The sequence below is a fragment of the Channa argus genome, chromosome 9 (genome assembly GCF_033026475.1).
Source record: "Channa argus isolate prfri chromosome 9, Channa argus male v1.0, whole genome shotgun sequence".
Taxonomy (NCBI): Eukaryota; Metazoa; Chordata; class Actinopteri; order Anabantiformes; family Channidae; genus Channa; species Channa argus.
The window spans coordinates 6993611-7014640 of record NC_090205.1 but is presented as its reverse complement, the minus strand read 5'-3'; the positions used below and the strand labels follow the sequence as shown (position 1 = coordinate 7014640).

The 21030-nt window shown below is 39.0% G+C and overlaps 1 protein-coding gene across 4 annotated transcripts in view; it reads right to left on the bottom strand.

Moving 5' to 3' along the window:
• man1a2 (mannosidase, alpha, class 1A, member 2) overlaps window positions 1-21030 on the bottom strand; it is a 118149-nt gene that overhangs the window by 43528 nt on the left and 53591 nt on the right. For all 4 annotated transcript variants that reach the window (XM_067515696.1, XM_067515694.1, XM_067515693.1 and 1 more), the window contains exons 5-6: window positions 10177-10295; window positions 1691-1771 (exon numbers count right to left, since the gene is read on the bottom strand). In XM_067515696.1, the coding sequence (XP_067371797.1) occupies window positions 1691-1771; window positions 10177-10295 (200 nt within the window). The remainder of the gene's footprint in view (window positions 1-1690; window positions 1772-10176; window positions 10296-21030) is intronic.

Here is a 21030-nt window from a genome sequence, read left to right as displayed (position 1 = left end):
GATGATTAAATCAGCTTTTAACCTACTGACAGATGACTAATCAGTTGCTTCTATGCTATATCGACTGGCAAAGTGAATGTGTCATTTACAGAGCTGTTATTTGTCTGTGCAGCTGATTTTCAAACCACATGAACACTGCAGCTATTTTGAGAATGTTTGATGCCTCCTCTGCTGTGCACCAAACTCAAACTGTGAATACATTCAGTTTATGCATTTGTTCTTTTCTTTACCTGAGGAAAACCCAGAAGGAATATGTGTCTGCCTACTGTTAAACAAATCCAAAGAACTTTAACAAGCCTACATTCCAATCAACATCTCTCTTAATTAATTAAGAAAAACTTTTTCATTTTGAGTGTAAAAACAGCTTTCTAAACTACGGAACACTTCTCATGTCTGGTTTCCCATTAGCCTTTTATTAAATAAATCATAGCTGTCGAGAAAAGACAGAGGAAGTCTGCTTCAGAAGTGTGAAATTAATCTGAATTGGATGGTTTGAAGTGAGTAAAGGATGCGCACATGCACAAGATCATGTGTTTGGCCTATTGAGATTTATGAAAGTAATATTGTGTAGTACAATTAGCTTCATTAGCTAGGTCGAAGTTATCGACACGTTATTTTACCTTCACTTTCCTCTTTAGGCTCTTTAGTCCACGTTGTCCTCACCTTTACACGCGCGATTTAGCTTTTAGTTATAAAGTCAAAGTTTGTCAAACATTTACATTTGGTCATTTGGCAGATGCGACTTACAAGTGTAGGCAAAGCCAAGTCAGGAGAAGACATCAAAGCAAAGTGATATCAGAAGAAGTGTGTGTTTTATGGGGGGTTTTTTGTGTTTTTTTTAAAGATCTAAGTGCTCAGGAAGGTGTGGAAGAGAAAGCGCAAAAGAGTTTTTCATGTCTCGAGAAAGCCCTACGTTAAGTGTGCTGCCCCCAGTTAAGGCAGTCGTCAGGGGCTCCACAATAGACTGGCGACCCAACGACAGCCGCTTTAAGTTCCAGCACACACATAAACCTCAACAAGAAAAGCAGAATCTGAGATTGTTTCACGGAGTATTTTCAGCAAAATGCCCAAAAACAACCGAAAGGTTTCCTCCGAGAACTGTTGGCCAGGACTTACAACGGCCACATAAATTCACCAGAGAGAGCACGGTTCCTGTGGGCGTTGTACTAAGCACATATTTGATGTATCTGCTCCCATTACAGAGGGAACGCCGCTTGGCTGGGCATGAAAGCTGGAGTGAATGGGATGGACAGAAAGAGGGAAATAGAAGAGAGGAAAAAAAAAAGAGAGAGAGAGAGATGCAAGGCTGGATTCACCTTCCAACTAAAATTCTGTCTGCTAACCTTAATGAGAACAGTGGGGAGGATTGAGGAGGGAGGGGCAGTGGAGGAGAAAAAAAAAAACATGGGGTAGAAAAGTGGGAAGAGTGGAGATGAAAAAATGTAAGAGGAAGATCATTTTTTCTATTCCTGTAAGACATTAATTTCCTCTCTAAGCTTTCATCCTTTCACACCTAACTTACCTGGAAAAAAAAACTCCCTCAAAGATTTTCTCTTTAATTCCTTATACTTTCTTTAATCAAACGCCAATTTCTAAACCTCCCTTCATGCCTTCTCTGTGCTCCTCAGGTAACTCAAGTGAGGTTTATTGAGCTGCTCCAAAAATACTCATATAAAAGGTGAGAACTTACTTCCTGTCCAGATAGGTAGTAGGCAGCCAGCAGTCCCCCAATGAAACGAATGTTGACCTCAAACACAGACACCTCGGCATTCTGGGAAAACAAGAAGACAGGTAAACACATTATTTCAATTATTATTTATCTTTTTATGACAGGGGAATAATTTCTCTTCATCTCTCCAGTTAACATGTAGACCATCTCAGTCTGACAGGGAGAAAGACCAGAGATGCTATTACTGAAAGCACAAAGTGGGTTTGTCTTCCTTACGAAATCCTGGATCAAACAGTAATATTTAAAAGCAAAACCTCGTTAAATGAAATGATCCTTGAGTCACAGGTGTTGAACGTCCATTTGTAGCCTGAATCTACCTATGGTAGATGTTAAACATTTGATTGCCATCTGTGAGCTGTAATTATTGACTTCTGAGCTCCCAACAAAGAAAGAACTTTAAAATAAAATCAGACAAGTCAACTGTGGATGTACACAGTAGGGATTATGCACATTTCCACAGCCCTCAGCTCAGTGATATGTTCTACCTTAGGTTAGTACTCAGTGTCGTTCTTTCTTAACTTAATAAGGGCTTAATTCCCCAAAAGGTCCATATTTCCTACCTTAACGTACCCTAATGAATAATCATCTTTGATTAGCACCTACGACAGTAATCTTTGTGGCCTCTGCTGAGCATTTTCTTGACACAACTAAAAGACCAAATACTTTAACATGCTACTAGTAAACATATGCACGTACACACTGTAAATTTCTCCCGTTTTACAGCTTCACCTACGCTATGGCAGGTCTGATGTAAAGGTACTCAACTGGGAAACCTTGCAGCCCAGTATATTACAATGCTGGGAGATATATATACAATGTGAACTTGCTCGGACGATTCTACAGAAAATATAAAAATATACAACAGCTAAGGACTTGATTTGTTCATCTCTTAAGTAAATCATAAGTGACCCCGATTTAGAGACAACAGGCTTCACCAATAAGCCCTTCACCTGCATTTTTCACATTCATGTGCAGCAGTACTGGTGCCGTGATTCACTTTAGCAGCACAGGGTACTAACTATTTCCTGCTCTAGAACCAAGAACCACATTCAGTTGAACCCCGAGCTATACTGGCTCTAACACCAGCACCAGCGTATCAGTTGCGCCTAGTTCATGTTAACTGAAGATGGAGATGATAGCAGACACAAAACTGAGGTGCATGAATAAAGTCTCTGTTAACAGACACATAAAAATGATGTTAGCCACACAATTCTCTTAGGTTAACATTGTTTTCATGTATTATGAATGTATAACTTTAACTCCAGTATAAGTTTCAAAGATTAATATGTTATCATTTAACATATTAGAGTCTAAACAAGACTTTGTTTGGTGATTGCAAGCAACAATTGTAGCGTGTGTGCAAAACTGTTTATTTGGTTCTGATGACTTGGAGGAGTCGACAGCCTAAAATGCAGGCTGCCCCATTTCTTAGGGGGATATTTTAACCAGTGCTGCTGGCACATTGTCATTCTGTCTTGAGGAGCAGTGCTCGTAATTTTTGAAAATGTAGGATAGAAAAAAAGAAAAGAAATATGAATTGCCATTACTGAATTATGATACAGAAATAATTTAATTAAAAATATGATTTATACAACAGAATTACCACCAGATTAATAATCACCACGTTATCATCATGGTTTGCCACTTTACTGAGGTTTTTAATATTCCAATATTTTCACTGGCACATTTTATTACAGCAGTTTCTACATTTCAGTAGAAAGTTGAATAATCGAGAAATGATCTCCGTCATGTGGGTCTTTATGCAACGCACCGGTTTTTATGCTTCCATTTTTGGGTCAGCAGAAGTAGCCAAGCTTACCTTCACTAACCTATTCCTGGCCATCCCATGGGCCCTTTCTGCTTCTTGTCATTTCTGTCACTTTCTACCTCATCAAACATCTTATCTAAACAACTGAAAGTCATCTGTAATCAAATCGAGTCTGATCCTTGGCAGCTCCAACTTGCAACTCACAGAACATTAAAGGATGTGCTGCCAACGTCTTGGTGCCAGATTCTACAGGGAACATCAGAGTTCGTGTAAAAGCTAAAGTGTATAAGTCAGGAGTGGGTGTAAAATGGCTCATTAGTGTACAATCACCTTTGAGTTAAGCTGGTTTGAAACATGTGATAATGTGCCAGTGCCACTTGAAGCAGAGTCCTACCTCGGATCTTAAATTTGTCAAATCCTGATTGTAAGAGGAAGAAGGTGGTTTGTAAGGTGGCAGGTTTGCAGGGATCCCCGTTTTATCGTGTCCTTTGTTTGCATACTCGGGGCAAATGTATTTGCTTTAAACTTCTATTAAATTCAACAGATCATGAAGTTGAGGTTTTCCCACACTGTATTAGGCAACGATTTTAGGAAAATAACGATTTAAGAAAATAATTCAATTGCAATCTTTAGAGCAATATTCCAATTGCAACTTAACATGCTATTTCTTTTCAGGGTTCCTCTTCCAATAGAGCTACTTTATTCAATTATGAATTTAAAAATTAAATACCAACAACAGCATCCAAACATTTTGTCAGCGTACAGGCTGACTAGTGTAACCTCTGCTACTCACACCGACAATGTTCTCCAGAACAGAGACCGTGAACTTTGACAACATTGCAGTGAGGCTCTCACACAGCAGGCTATCGATCTCCGTCAGCTGATAACTGGCTCAGCTGACCCAAGTGGTGTTTAAACGCTAAAGTGTTTTTATTCAATAACTAGTCAAACACAACCCCTTCGTGCAACCATAATAAGTCCTAACGACCGATGTGACTTTACTGTTTTGCTTAGTGTGGTCTCTTGATCCTCCCCATCACGGCCATTTTGTTAACCACAGTGAGCAGCACTGCAGTAAAACTTGCTTCATTCACTCTCACTTACCTTCTCTGCAGGTGTGGGAGGGCAGATCTCTGCATGTGAAGCCAGCAGGAACACGTCTTATTAATGTAGCGTACAAAAAAAAAAGTGATTTGAAATTTGCATTCTGTTCAATTGCAATATTGATTTTAAAACAATTATTCTTTCAGCCCCAACCTTAGCCAGCAATATTACAGAGGCAACAGAAACACGGTAAGATTAAGGTTTTTCGGATGATGCACGTCTAGACAATTCTCTGCTTTTACTTTAGCATTTGCACAATTGTCTCCTTTCAATATCCAGTAATGACTAAGTGAGTGAGTGGATGTTGTATTGAACAGAGTTCTGAAGCGATGGAAAGTTCTTGTAAAGCTGAAGGCCAGTGTTGAAGCATCTAGCTCTCTCATCCCCAGTCAGTCTGCCTTACTTAGTATCCATTTACAGCTGTAGTTCAGGGGCACAAACTCCAATGAGCAGCACAGCTATAAAACAACCCTGACTTAAAAATCCCTGCAGTGAGCACAGATAGGATAGCGAGGCTATGCAATGACGCATGAGAGCAGCACAAGAACAGATGATTTATTTCAATGAATTGTTATGGAATGAAGTTACAAATTGGGACGGCAAAGTGTCTTCCTTCTCTGATCCTCTATCAAGAGACAGCTCCTCGTACTGCACTGTCTCTCTCTCCCCTGTGAATGGCATCCACTTTCCAACCTTTCCTACTTTCTCTATTAATATCCACCACGGACAAGCTATATCATAATTCATTATTTCATTTGGATAATGTCATGCCTATAAAAGTGCTTTATCCCCAGGTCCACATTCTCAGGTCTTATGAATATTTCAACTAATAATTTGGAAATGCATACAGACACTTTATACAATGTTCTAAACATAATTGTTAATAGTCCAGGCTTTATTTTTTTTTATTTTTTTTTAAATCATAGCAGGTTCAGACTACTTTATAGGAGCCAGGCTGTAGCCTTACCCCAAAGACGTAGGGAATCTTCACCAAAAATGGTCCAACTCATAATTTCAAAACCTTTAGTGCGTCATAGTTGACAATCACTCCACCTCACAATGTCCTGACACAAACACCGGCATCTCTACAACCTGCTGGGCAACAGTGAGCACACGGGGCCTTTTTGCACAGCAGCCACAGCTGGAGACATGATGAAGTGAAAGAGGATGGATGCTGCTCATGCTATGAAGTCAGCCAAGACTGGCCACGAATTGTCTAATCTGACATAGTGACCATTACATCAAACTAAAATAATGTGTAATCTGGACCTGCCATTAGGACGAGGATTCATTCTTCATATTCTAACTTGGTATCTATTTTACCACCTTGCATACCTGGAATTTGTGCTTTTGTTTTGACCCCTCACCCTCCATATTGCAATATATTATTCCCTTTTCCTTTTTGTGGTATATTCTCCATCTGCTTTGCATTTCGAAGGCAGAAAGCTGTGCTTGAATAATATATTGCAAAAGCCTGTTGAATAAGTGAAGAGTTGTGCAGGTTTCCTTCTTTTTATTAAAGGTTTTTTGGGAAAGGTTGTCCTTGATTTAAAGGACAGAGGTTTTTAATTTTGTTAAGATGGTAAAGCCCCATGAGAGACATAATGATGATGATGACGATGATGTTCATTTGTAGCATGAGTGAAACGTATAAATTGACAAATGGGTCATCTAATTGATTCCGCTAAAATATTACATTCTGCAATGACTTGATCTTACAGGTGACAAGAGACAGGAGCATAAGACAGAGGAAGTCAGTGTCAAATGTCTTTCACTTGCGACCCTCGTTTTCTTTTTCTTCAAAAAAAAAAAGAACAAAAAAGTAAAATGCAACAGTTTTTCAAGTATGAAAAAACAGTGTCACATGTAACATTTAAGTGCCAAACTTTTACGATGTAAACTGCAGTAAAGAAATGGTATTAGGAACTTTTACTCCTGTATAATATAACCTAGTTAATTAAACTGGGTTTGAACACACTCTTTGACGTCAAGTATTAATTTATCTTTTCATCTCTGCAACATCGTCCCTGATCAAATCTTCAATTTAACCAGGGTTATTAATGTGTCAGTTAATGGGGTCCATTAATTTGGTGAATCTTTGAGCCTGGCAGTGCATGCACAACTCACACCAACTCATTCATCATCTGAGGGCAAGCTGCAGTGCAGGGGACCCAACAGGACACTGGAGACTCCAACAATGACTCACGGTTTGGCTCAACCTGACATGGCAGGATTTTAATCATTCATCAATGCTGAAGGTGGTTGATGCGCTAGCGGTGGCAGGTGGGTGGCTGAATGGGGAGGTGGTGAAGTGTGAGTGTAAAGAAGCCAATAAAAATGTGCATACGCGTGTTAAAAGCATATGAAAGCCATAAAATAATGGTTTATACATGTCATACAAAGCTGAATTTAGTAAGGCAGCAGAAATCATACACATCTTATTTAACTCAAACCTAATATTGAACTATTTAATGCCAAAGTGAAAAGGGGCAAAAATGAGTCTTTCTCCAAAGGTCAAACTGCCTTTGCACACACAGTTAAGTGCAGTACGGCCGTGGGGATCTTGCTCTCACATATGCATGCTCAGGAGAGTGATTAAACTTGACTAGGAGTGATGTCTTTAATTTCCTAAATGGAAATCCAGACTATACCCTTAATCCAGCCTCAGAGCATCAGCCTGGTTACGGATGGACCGTTTCCATTGAGCAAATCTTTGATTTTCACAAGGGCCAAGCCTAATAAGTATTCTGCTGCCAATTACGCTGCAAGGCCTCTGCAGACTTGAAAAACATTGGTCCCTATAAGCTGGGGACTTACTTGTTTTGTAAAAGGTCTGAGGAAAAGCCAGAGTAATGCCATGGCCATATTGCAAAGATTCAGCCTAAGCTAGCTTAACCTTTCATGAATGTTACAGTAACTGCATGCTAATACCATCTGAATCATTTGCCTAATGTAAGCAGGTATAAGAGCATCCAACACAGTATCTAATGAAAACGTAGCATCTCTCCTCTCAATGTCAACAGGAGCTTCAGGTCTCATCCTCTCCTCTCTTCTCCTCCCTTAAATCTCTTTTTTCCACTTCCCTCCTGTGTAACCAAAGAGCTTGTGCTCTTTTTTACTTGCCTCTTTCTATTCAACTCGAGCACATTTGCAGTGTTTCTTACTGCCTCATATGCATTGATGATGAATTTGTTTTACAGCACATGTTATAATTCTACACCTTGTTCATAAGGCACAAATCTCACCCTGGCAGCTTTGATAAAGTTGTTGCTCCTGCGTAGACTTTGTGTATCACTCTGTGCTACCATACTGTAATGTGGGAACAATTAATGTTTTGCTCAGCATTTTTTTTAGGTGTGACAGTGTAAAAAGTGCAAAAGTTTAAGTTTGTTCATGTAAAAAAGCCTTGGCTTATTATACATACACTCAAAAAAATCGAATTAATCTTTACATTTGTGAGTTAATGAAAATGTAATTGATTGTCTAAAAGAGGCACACATTATAATTTCATATCTATTACCGGCCTCTATATTGAATCAAATCAAAATAATTTCATGGCATAGTTTTATGTATAAGCTAACATCTGATTATGGGCTTAGACTTACAACACTGACCGTGTTAGTGTATCTAAACCTAATCTAATCCGAAAATAACAAGAATGGTAAAAAACCTAGAGTCCAAACTGAAATAAAGTCCCTGTCTTTAACAAAACTGTCTTTGTTTCTCTGTCATTCTCCTCCCATCTCTGCTACCCATTTCTCTCATGTTCGCGTCGTCTCTTCCTCTGGCATCTCTTCTTCCTCGGTCTATCCATTCAAAAACCTTGTAGCTGCCCTGTGATTGCCTCGGTAGGGGGACTAACATACAGTAAATAGGGAGAAGGCATAAAGAATAAAACAGTGATTTCAGGTGAATTATAGGAGAGATAGACCAAAATATTGGAGAAATAAAGGAGTGTTGAAAGCTTGATAATGACAAACCATAATCACCATAATGAAAAAATAGACAGAAAACCACACAAAAGACAAGTAAGTAAGTAAGTAAACATAATGAAACTACAGAAGTAGGAGTGAAAGTGGAGGGAAAAAGGACTTGCAAATAAATATAGGTAACCTGAAGCCCTCTAATTGGAGGACAGAATGAGAAAAATAAAGTGCAAAAGAAACTGGTAACGCTGAAATGGGATCTCATTTAGTAATAATCATCTAGAAGCCAAAAAACAAGTTATAAAATGATGGTAGGATGGACAAAGAGGGATTGGAAAGAGCCATGTAGCCAAGTAGCCATGAAAATAAATGTAAAGGACATGAATTACTGAAGGGCAAAAGAAAGGATAACAGCAAAAACCGAGTTAGGAGGCTGAATAGAGGGTCACCTGAGGAAAATAAAGTATTCTCGTGGAAAGAGCAGTAAAAACAAAAAAAGGGAAATAAAAAGTGCAAAATAAAAAAAAGAGAGGCAGATGGGGGTTTTTAAGAGAATGCAGAGAGTGTAGTAAAATATAACAGAAGGGAAATATGGTGGATGGAGTTGACTGACAGGTGGAAAAAAAAGAGAGGAAAAGCAGGTCATGGGAGAGAGTGAAACAAAAGTAAATGAGGAAGAACTGCAAATGTTAAGAACAGAAGAGAGACAAATAAAAGGAGCTTTTTAATGGAAGAGTGTGAGAGGAGAGATGGCAATGAAAGCAGAAATGGACAGAGACAGATGAGTTGGAATGGTGGCTATGAATGTAAATAGAGCAGGGAATCACGCTAGGAAATAACTTTGGTTTCACAACATGACGGAATGAAATGATATTGCTATTACTACCATAATTTAAAGATGGCAATTTTGATTTTTATTAACGGCAACCCACTTGGCTTTGGTAATCTGAAAACGTGCCAATAATGAAGGGATGAACAAATTTTAAGATTCTTGGTTACAGAAGAAACTCACACACAAGTAACTGTGAAACTTTTAAAGCAAAATGGGTGAAGAAAACCCAAGAGAGTAGTTCATCTATGGAACAGAATACGAGACAAACATACTTCAGGATGAAAATATATTTCACGAGAAAATGATATGCAAACAGTTAATTAGATACGGTTTCAGTTTGTACTTTAAAATGGTTATAATATCATTAATCAAGTGCAGCTCGTTGGTGACACCGGTGCAAATTAAGTTCAGTTCAAGTGCAGTTTGAATCCCACCGCATCCACTCTGATCAGTCTGCAGAACTGTATTCTGACAACCTGTTGGTCATTGGCAGCGTTCCACGTTTCTTAAGTCAACATTACAACTGTCGGGTGGATGTACTGTGGTGACTGATCAGTGATTTTCTAACTAACTCTCTAAACGAAAGCTCAGAGCTCATTAAGCACAACCCCAATTGAGCGATGGTCCAAATTGAGCATGCGGCCTTTATAAGAAACGATCATTTTAGATTTCTAATATTTTCTAATGCCGACAATCAAAATGCACAACGTTAAGCAAGGTTTGCAATATTTAATATGTTTTTTGGACTATCAACATGACAGAATGTCAATTCTAAAGAACCACATGCTTATGTTAAAAAAGGAAGGCGTATGCATACCACACTGAAGTCCAGATTCTGTTCAATCCATTCTTGGCCGTCCTTGAACTCCTCATGCAGACCCATTATGTAAAGGGTGTCTAAGGCATCCACAATGGTAGCCCCTAGTTGGGAATTACCTGCACGAGACGTGAAAAGAGAAATCGGAAGATTAGATTCAATTTTTCCACCAGTTAACAACCTTGATACGGAGACTCTGCACCTTTGGGGAAAAATAATGACAAAACACAACAGGAAACCAGCTAATTTGAGGCAGTGAAAAATAATCACTAAAATTATGTATTATATATAATTAAAATTGGGATTTACTACCCACCCAGCAGAGAGTTCTATGGCAACCTGAAGAGAAAATTAAAATCCACAAAGAGAGAGCCGGAAATCGAACACGATACATGGCTCCCGTGGGGAGAGAAACACTAATTGACAGTGAAGTCACACGATTAATATGTTAAATCAATACTACTATGAGTTATATAAATGATAACGTCTCACTTGGGGTAAAGCCAGTTCCTCCAAGCAATTAAAACTATGCTGTACCCCTACCAGTATAAAGTGCTGTGACATGATTTCTAACCGATTTTCCCCACTCAGCGACACCCGCTGAGAAACCAACTCTGGTAATTGGCAGCTCCATAGTCAGAAACGTGAAGTTAGAGACTCCAGCGGCCGTAGTCAAATGTCTTCCTGGGGCCAGAGCGGGCGACGTTGAATCATATTTGAAACTCCTGGCTAAGGATAAACGTAAATACAGTAAAATTATTATTCACGTGGGAGTTAATGACGCCCGATTACGTAAATCGGAGGTCACTAAAATGAATGTTGAATCGGTGTGTAACTTTGCAAAAACAATGTCGGACTCCGTAATTTTCTCTGGTCCCCTGCCAAATCTGACCAGTGACGACATGTACACCCGCATGTCGTCATTCAACCGCTGTCTGTCTAGGTGGTGTCCAGCAAACGATGTGGGCTACATAGACAATTGGAAACGTTTTTGGGGAAAACCTAGGCTGATTAGGAGAGATGGCATCCATCCTACATTAGATGGTGCAGCTTTCTTATCCAGAAATATGGCTGGTTTTATTAGACAACCAAAAGTATGACAATCCAGAGTTGAGCCTAGGATGCAGAGATCCAGTCCTACACGTCTCTCTGCAGTGTCCTTACAACCGTCACCCCCCCACAACTCCCACATACCTATAGAGACTGTGTCTGTTCCCCGACCTAAATTACATAAAGTAAATATGACAACAAGAGGAGTTAATCATAATAACCTAATAAAAGTTAAGACTACTCCTCTTACAGAACAAAACCCCAAAACTATTAAATGTGGATTATTAAATATCAGATCTCTCTCTTCTAAATCTCTGTTAGTAAATGACTTAATAAGTGATCATCAATTCGATTTATTTTGTCTCACTGAAACTTGGTTGCAGCAGGAAGAATATGTCAGTTTAAATGAGTCAACCCCCCCAAGTCATATTAATTATCATGTTCCTAGAAGCACAGGCCGAGGTGGAGGAGTTGCAGCAATCTTCCATTGTAGCTTATCAATAATTCCTAGACCTAAACATAGTTATAACTCATTTGAGAGCCTTACTCTTAGCGTTTCACACCCAAACTGGAAAACTCAAAAACCACTATTATTTGTTATCATGTACCGTCCTCCAGTCCCTTATTCAGAGTTTTTGATTGAATTTTCTGATTTTCTAGCTGATTTAGTGCTTAGTACAGATAAAGTCATTATAGTGGGTGATTTTAACATTCATGTAGATGCTGACAGTAACTGCCTGAGCACTGCCTTTAATTCATTATTAGATTCAATTGGTTTTTCCCAAAATGTAAATAAACCCACTCACTGTTTTAGTCACACGTTAGACCTTGTCCTTACGTATGGAATTGAAACGGATAATTTAACAATATGTCCTCACAAATCTCTTCTGTCTGACCATTTTTTAATAACATTTGAATTTACAATAACGGACTATACAGCAGTTAGGGAAAAATTCCACTATAGCAGATGCTTAAGTGAAAAAGCTGTCAACAAATTTAAAGAAATTATTTCTTCATCATTTGCTTCACCATATGTTAATACAATGGGAAGTAGTCTCCTTAATGTTACTCCTGCACAAGTAGATTATCTTGTTGACAATTCTGCAGCCTCACTACGTACAATACTCGATAGTGTTGCCCCTCTAAAAAAGAAGGCAGTAAACCAGCAGAGGCGATCTCCATGGTATAGTTCACAAACACGCAACTTAAAACAGGAAACACGAAACTTAGAAAGGAAGTAGCGTTCCAGAAAGTTAGAAGAATCTCATTTAGCCTGGAAAAATAGTTTAAAAACGTACAAAAAAGCTCTCAGTGATGCCAGAACAGCATATTATTCATCATTAATAGAAGAAAACAAGAACAACCCCCGGTTTCTGTTCAGCACTGTAGCCAGGCTGACTAAGAGCCATAGTTCTGTTGAGCCTACTATTCCCTTAACTTTGAGCAGCAATGACTTCATGACCTTCTTTATGAATAAAATTGTAGCTATTAGAGAAAGTATTCACCAGATCCTCCCCCCAAAAATTACAGATAGATCTTCATGTACAGCAGTGCTAGAATCATGGATAAGGCCCCACTCTCTGTTAGACTGCTTTTTACCCATAGATCTCTCTGAGCTAACTTCAATTATTACCTCATCTAAACCAACAACCTGTCTGCTAGACCCTATTCCAACTAAGCTGCTCAAGGAAGCTTTACCCTTAATAGATACATTCATATTAGATATCATCAATCTATCTTTAGAAACAGGCTATGTACCACAGGCCTATAAGGTAGCTGTAATTAAACCATTACTTAAAAAAACCTGTCTTGACCCAGGTGTTTTAGCCAATTACAGACCAATATCTAATCTCCCCTTTATTTCTAAAATAATTGAAAAAGTAGTCGCAAAACAATTATGTGATCACCTTCATAGGAATAATTTGTATGAAGAGTTTCAGTCAGGATTTAGAGTTCATCATAGTACAGAAACAGCACTGGTAAAAGTCACCAACGATCTTCTCATGGCCTCAGATAATGGACTCATCTCTATACTTGTTCTGTTAGATCTTAGTGCCGCATTTGATACCATTGATCATAACATTTTATTACAGAGACTGGAACATGAAATTGGAATTACAGGAACTGCACTAGGTTGGTTTAAATCCTATCTGTCTGATAGATTTCAATTTGTTCATGTTAATGATGAATCCTCCATGCACACAAAGGTTAGCTATGGAGTTCCACAAGGCTCTGTGTTAGGACCAATACTTTTTACTTTATATATGTCTCCTTTAGGCAACATTATTAGAAAACACTCCATAAATTTCCACTGTTATGCTGATGATACCCAGCTATATTTATCTATGGAACCAGATGAAAATAATCAGTTAATAAAGCTTCAAGCATGCCTACAAGACATAAAGGCCTGAATGTCCCACAATTTTTTACTTTTAAACTCAGACAAAACTGAAGTCATAGTATTTGGGCCCAAAAATATCAGAGATATGATGTCCAACCATATTGTTACCCTAGATGGCATAAGTCTGGCCTCCAGTACTACTGCAAGGAACCTTGGAGTTATTTTTGATCAGGATCTGTCCTTTAAGTCACATATAAAACAAATCTCTAGAACAGCCTTCTTCCACCTACGGAACATTGCCAAAATTAGGAGCATACTGTCTCAAAGTGATGCCGAAAAACTGGTCCATGCATTTGTTACTTCTAGGTTGGACTACTGTAATTCCCTACTTTCAGGATGCCCCAGTAACTCCCTAAAGAGCCTGCAATTAATCCAAAATGCTGCAGCAAGAGTGCTGACTGGAACTAGCAAGAGAGATCATATTTCACCTTCACTAGCTTCTCTCCATTGGCTTCCCATTAAATTTAGAATAGAATTTAAAACCCTGCTTCTTACATATAAAGCTCTGAATGGTCAGGCTCCATCATATATAGAAGACCTCATAGCACCATATCATCCCAGTAGACCACTTCGCTCTCAGAATGCAGGCCTACTTGTGGTTCCCAGAATTTCCAAAAGTAGAATGGGAGGTAGAGCCTTTAGCTATCAAGCTCCTCTCTTGTGGAACCAGCTCCCAGTTCAGATTCGGGAAGCAGACACCCTCTCTACTTTTAAGTCTAAGCTTAAAACCTTCCTCTTTAATAAAGCATATAGTTAGTTATAGTTATGCTGCCATAGGCTTAGACTGCTGGGGGACCCACCCCCCAATGCACTGAGCTCCTTTCCTCCTCTTGACCATCTCTCCTCTCCTCTCACCCCGCAATTCTCACCACTGTATGTCATTAACTCTGTGTGTTCTCTCCCGTAGTTGTCTTTGTCCTCCTCTGTCCCCCTCTCTCTGTCCCTTTCTGCAGGTGTCCCCCGGCTTTGAAGCTGTGTGTCTTCCAGCGTGCAGCTACTGGTCCTACCAATCTGCCCGATGTTTTGTTATTGCTTTTTGTTGCTCTGTTCTTTTCTCTCTCCCCTTTCCACTCCCCCCAACCGGTCGAGGCAGATGGCCGTCCACCCTGAGCCTGGTTCTGCTGGAGGTTTCTTCCGTTAAAGGGAGTTTTTCCTCTCCACTGTTGCCTATAGCTTGCTCCAGGGGGAATTGTTGGGTTCTCTTTATATATCTTTATAATCTTGACTTTATTCTGTAAAGTGCCCTGAGATGACTTTGTTGTGAATTGGCGCTATATAAATAAAGTTGAATTGAATTGAATTGAACATGAGACGCCTCTAAATTGGTCTTTTAAGTCCCTTTGTACCAACATTTATGTGAGAGTTTCCTTGTTAGTCACTCATGTCCTTCCAATATCAGTTTATTCTCTCTCGTTATATTTTTCCTCCTCTGATTTCTCTGATTCTCCATTTATTGCCCTGAGTTGCATCCCAGAACAGTGTGAGTTCAAAGTGAGAACTTCAGAAAAGTACTAGTAGATGTACCTCAACCTAAGACAAAGAGAATAGATGGCATAAAGGACAAATGGAACAGGTTGTAAACAGAAGTAAGGACAAACAAGATATACAGATAGAAATAGGAGTTGAGAGGCAAAGCTGGACTAGCAGAGACAAGAAAAACTAAAAAGATAGATGTGTATAATTTTAATCATTCACTAAGCAATACCAATGCCCAATTAGACCAATCAATGTACCCAGCAAATGTATGAGAGAATGCTCACTTCCCTGTGAAAAACTTCAGTGAAATCTGATTGTTTCCAACTATAAATATGCAACATCTCCACTGATGTGGGTAGAGAAAACTTTTCCTTCTCTGGACTCCAATCGTCAGTACTTCCTGCTGTGAACTGAATAGGGTAGTTTGGGAGACGGGTGTGAAGCTGCAAAGTAAAGTAAAATACCTACCACCCATTCATCTATTAAGGATCAAGGTTGTAGACTTTTGGGTGAAATTCATGGAAAATGTAAAAAGTTCATGCTACAGTGCTATTATTTCATGAAAGTGGGGCATTTAAGTGTTCATCTCAAACTGTTTATTGAAACGAAGGCTAACAGATGAGGGTATACCGAGACAAAGAATGTCAACGTCACAATTACTTGTCAATTGTTAGGTGTCACCTGGGTCTCATGATGTCAAAATGTGAACAGCATGATGGACAGAACTGTTTAAATCCAAACTGTCACTACACCAGAACATTTAGTGGTGAATTCATGGATCAGACCTGATCTATGGATCACGTTGTTAATCGCCTTGTTAGAGAACAGCATGTTACGCTACAGGTACTGAAACATTGAACAGCTGAACCTGTGCATTCAAACGTTTAGAGAAGGTCAAATTAAGTTCGCCTGTAAGATTGAATCATGTTAACTGGAATTCTTTGTCTTGGTTAGAAATGTTTCGCTGCTTATCCAAGCAGCTTCCTGAACCCAGTCATATCCTCCAGAGTAGGCCTGTGTTCCACTGTGGCCTGAATAGGCTCCTTAAGGTGGTAGGTGACAAAAGGGTGGAGTCATAAAGATGTAACGGTTACAACCCCTAAGATGGGGGTTGTTAGGTGTGGATATGTGAAGTGGACGGATGGGGATGGATGAAAGGGCAGCATGAGAAATACAAGACAGACTGTGACTGAGGCCTCCTCTGTTGAGGGAAAGATTGTGCATGAACAGAAAGGGCTTCACGTACTCCTCTCATACCATCTGTCTTCCTTTTTCATCCTGCCCTTTCATCCATCCCCATCGAACCAAAAAGAAGAGTTGACCAGTTGACATGATTCAATCTTCGGATAACCAAACCTGGATGTCTGAGAATCTTCACCGAGTCCACCTGAAAGTTGAATATCCCCAACTTTAAAAAATAAAAAAATAAAGTATGACCATGATTAACTTGCATCTGTGAGCAGTATGTAATCCAAGTCTGTTGTGGCTCATCAGATCTACATTTTCCTGAATTTTAAGTTCTTGCAAGAGAGAAGGGACATCAAGATAATTAGTGCGGAGGTAAAAATAGCACAGTTGTCATGTCATAATAAACTAATCATGGTTTGGATACCGTGGCAATTACAGCTGAAATGTGTCATGATTCTAGTCATGGGTGTCATAGGCAGTCAGAGAAGAAATTAGACCAAGCTAGTTGTAAGGCAGAGAACTCACAGCACACAGCTCAGTCTCACTATCACTGCACCACTAAAGCAAAGAAACACTCTTTTGTGCATCACAGTTCTGTACAGTGCTCATCAAATACTGTTGTGTCTATTGTCTGATCATACTGTCCATCAGTTTTGGCTTTGTAGCTACTTTCTCTTTGTAATACACAACCATTAACATCGTACTTTCAAAATATTATAGGTTTTGAAGGCATCGTAACGATCACGTACTGCAGATGCTTTGACCATTGCGAAGGTTATTTTAATTAATATAAACACATTTACTGTATATTTTTCAGGTCAAATGTAGTAAGATTCAACCAGTAGCTATGGTGAATGTTGCATTGTACAACACCACACAACTACAGTCAATCTTTTGTTTAGGCTGGATCTAAGAACTGTCTGTCAAATGTACAAACATTATTTTTAAATACCATTTAAAAATATTCTTTTAAAAACAGCTCTTTTCCTAAATGAATGGGTCAAAAATATATTTTTTATATTAGATATAAGGTGGATATTGATGGAGGTTGAAGGATGTTATTATTAGACAGTGAGACAGTGTTCACCTAATGATTAATCTCAGAACCAGTTTTCATTTCGTAAAGATTTTACATTTAAGGGTATTGGGTCGATGTGATTTTGCTGTGATAGAAATGATTGAATTACTCAGCTGTCATTTAATTAGGTTCACCAAGCTAAAACTAAGTTATTCTAATCCAAAAGAGCTACAGTAAAAATAAAACCTTTTTTTGTAGGATAATACAATTTGCAATCTATTTTTTTGTTAAAATGGATTTAAGAATTACCGGCACAAGACCTAAAAAACTTAAATGGGAAGATTAGAATATTAAAGTAAGTCTCTTTACTTCATGATGAAATTGGTTTGAAACAAGTATGATTTACAAACTGGTATGGAAGTAAAGGTAATAATATTGAAACGATGTAACGATATCTGTAGCCGTCTTCCTGCCCGTGTCTGAGGAACCTAAAGTCTAACGTTAATGTTGGCATCACTTAGTCAATATTTACCATCATTGTAAATGTGTGCAGGAAATTCCAGCAACACCAGTGCTAGACTTGCTGGAATCATGTGCAATATCGGCAGTGCTGCAATAAAATCCAGGCCCTCCTAACATTTATTATGTATTCATAATGGGAGGCACAATATTTGCCTCTGCCTAACACAAAACATACCTTAAAGGTTTAAAGACTTACAGTGTGTAAAGATACACAAAACTCTCCTTATTACAATGCAGCAAGGTTTACCAAGGTCTCACTGGATCATCGTGACCCCACTGTCCTACTGCTGCCAGCATTTGGTTCACTTCAATGCACATTCAATGACAACATATTTCAGTGGTAAACGCCAGTGGCACCGTCCTTTAAATTCTTATTCATTTCATATCAAGTGCAGCATGTGCTGCTGGAATTCCGGAGACTTCCCACCATCCTTCCTTATCTGTGACTCTATTCAAAAGCACAGCGTCTGGCGTCATGCAGGAGCTGCAGTGTTATTATCATTATAGACAGGAACCGCTAAATCACTCTAAAAATACACCCCCAGTCAGGCAGCCAGGGCTGATAGCAAGATGCCCTGGCTGCCTGCCGGATCCTGACAGATTGGCCTGACTGTTGGTGGAGCAGAGCCCCTCTGCTGCACCGCACAACCCCCATCTCCCTCCCTTCTGTCACTTTCATCACCTACAGGTAAGCTTCAGGCGAGCCACAGCAATGTGACACCACTGAGGCAAAGATGGAGACCTGTCAAACCTCTTAAGACGGAGCATATTTCTTTGATGTTAAGGTTTTGTGTGAAAGCGCCTGAATGCATTAATTCCTCGGTGTTCACCACAATGATACACCATCACCGCTATGAATAAAATGAGATATAAAAAACTCCCCAAATTGCATTTTTTTTCCTAGACCAAGCATCATGGAAGGCAAGCACGTCATCCAGGTGAGCAACAATGGGGAATATGGTACGAACAATTAATCCAGGTTTCAGACTGATGGACATTATGGGTGCGTAAAGGTAATTCATTGTTAGTTTTAGTGTCTTTATTAAAGTTGTTAGAAATAAAAAAAAAAAAAAGTAAAATTACATAAGAATCTGTAAAACCACCATTATGAACTTCCATGTTTTCCTTCTAAAAAACGTTTTTTACTATTGGTCCAGCAACAACAGACACCACCTCAGCCAGTTTATCAGCTGAAATTACATCAAAAACAATTTGACTAATTACAGTATTATGTAATGCAATAATGATTAACGTACACTTAATGCTGCTGTTGCTGGTTAAAAAAAATTCGAATGTTAAAGTCTTTCAACTGATCAGGCCCGTGACACAAACCTAACAATATTTTTCTTAATGTTCAGATACTTTGTACATCTACCTAATCTAAAAGTAGATTCTAAACAGCAAAAGAGAGCACACAGTGTAAATCTAAAACCAGGTAGAATGTGACATCAGAGTGTAGCCTCAGATTATTATTTATATTTGTTGTGCTGGTATAAAATGTGAAACAACAATATTATACCATCTAAGATACTGTTATAAATCTACGTAGTTGTCTAAAATAATTGCTTTTCTCCATCATCAACTTTAACCAATCAGACATTATTATTACGATATGATTCTATTTTATACTGCAAATGTTTGAGTACTGATAAATTTAACGTGAACAAGAGCAGTGATAGGTTTCACAACAGCAGCTAAAGTACATGTACAATACATAATTGCGAGTTAGATGAAGACACTGAACCCTAAGTTGCCCCCTGCTGTTTTTGGTGTGAATAACAAACAAGCACTGTGTCCAGCAGGTAAAGTAGAATTAGCACCATGCAGAGCATATATCATTCTCAAAATAAAATATAAAATATAAATATAAAATTCCCGGTAATTGTAAGGGTTCACTTACTTTCTTTCGATCTCCAACACCTAGTTGGCATTTAGAAAAATGTTTCACCCTAGTTCATTTGCAATTTCAGTGTAAACTTCAAGGTAAAGGGAACTTAAACTCGCATTTTACTTCGGTTTCTCTGGATCTTTTGCAGTGTATGATTTCCAAACCTTGAAAAGTTAAGCTCACTTTGATGTTTGGATACATCCTCTCCATCTCCTTAATGCTTCATCACACCCTCCATATTTTCATTCATCCTTCCTTCCTATGATTAACCATCTGTTTGTTCTCATTCGTCACCGTCTTACTGTGCTTTTCCTAATCTTCCCTTGATGGCCCCATTCAATCCCTAATGCAAATCTACTCCTTTCACCTTTCGGCAGGTGCATTTTTGTAGCTACTTCAGCCCATCGCCAAATCTGCCTTTTACCATCCTAATCTGGCTCAACCCTGCTTTTACCTGGTTTTCCTTTTCATATTTTAACTAGTATTGTTTTACTCATTTTTGTCAACACAACACTGTCCATTTCTTGCATCTGAGCACCATGCAGCCTTTAATACGCCGCCAAGTGGTTTAAATAAAGCTGAATGGGCTCTTCCAAGAGGTGGGTTTAGGGATACAGGCGCAGCTTAACTGAGACAAATTGGCCAGGAGGAGATTTATTCATTTGGGGAATTATCGTCATGGAATCACAGCACACACTTACACTTAGCTGAAAACTGAGGCGGCCTGGGTGAACTAACTCTCTTCCTCTCTTAACTTAAACTAAAACACTAGACACATGTAACCTCCTTTTCCTTTAATTGAATTCACACCACACAGTCTCTCTACCTCAACTGAACTCCCACACTCTCCAGCTTTCTCTCTCCATCTATTACAATCTCACACACCTCACTCTCGCCCTCCATCCACTTTCAAAGTGTCTTAGTCCCTGTGCCAGCTTTATTAGAAGGCAAGTTTCAGAGCGCTGCGGTATGAATTCACACATAGCAGGAAAATGTGATGGCATTATTCTGTCTCCATTCCATCTGTCTTGTAACCTGTCGGCTCTGAAAGAGTGGGAGGTGATGGAGAGCTGCAGGTGGATGTGTGGGAGGTGGGGTCAGAAAGGATGGTTGTGTGTGTGTGTGTGTGGTTAGGATGTATATGCTACAATAAGTCATTTTGTTTTGTGCTTTTCAAACTGAAAATGGAATACAGAGTAATAACGGTGGGTGGATATACATGTAAATAGAAGTGTAGTTTCAGCATGTTTTCTACATGTTTATAACCAGATTTTTTCTGTAAGATCGGACTTAGAAGCAGGACTGGGCTGA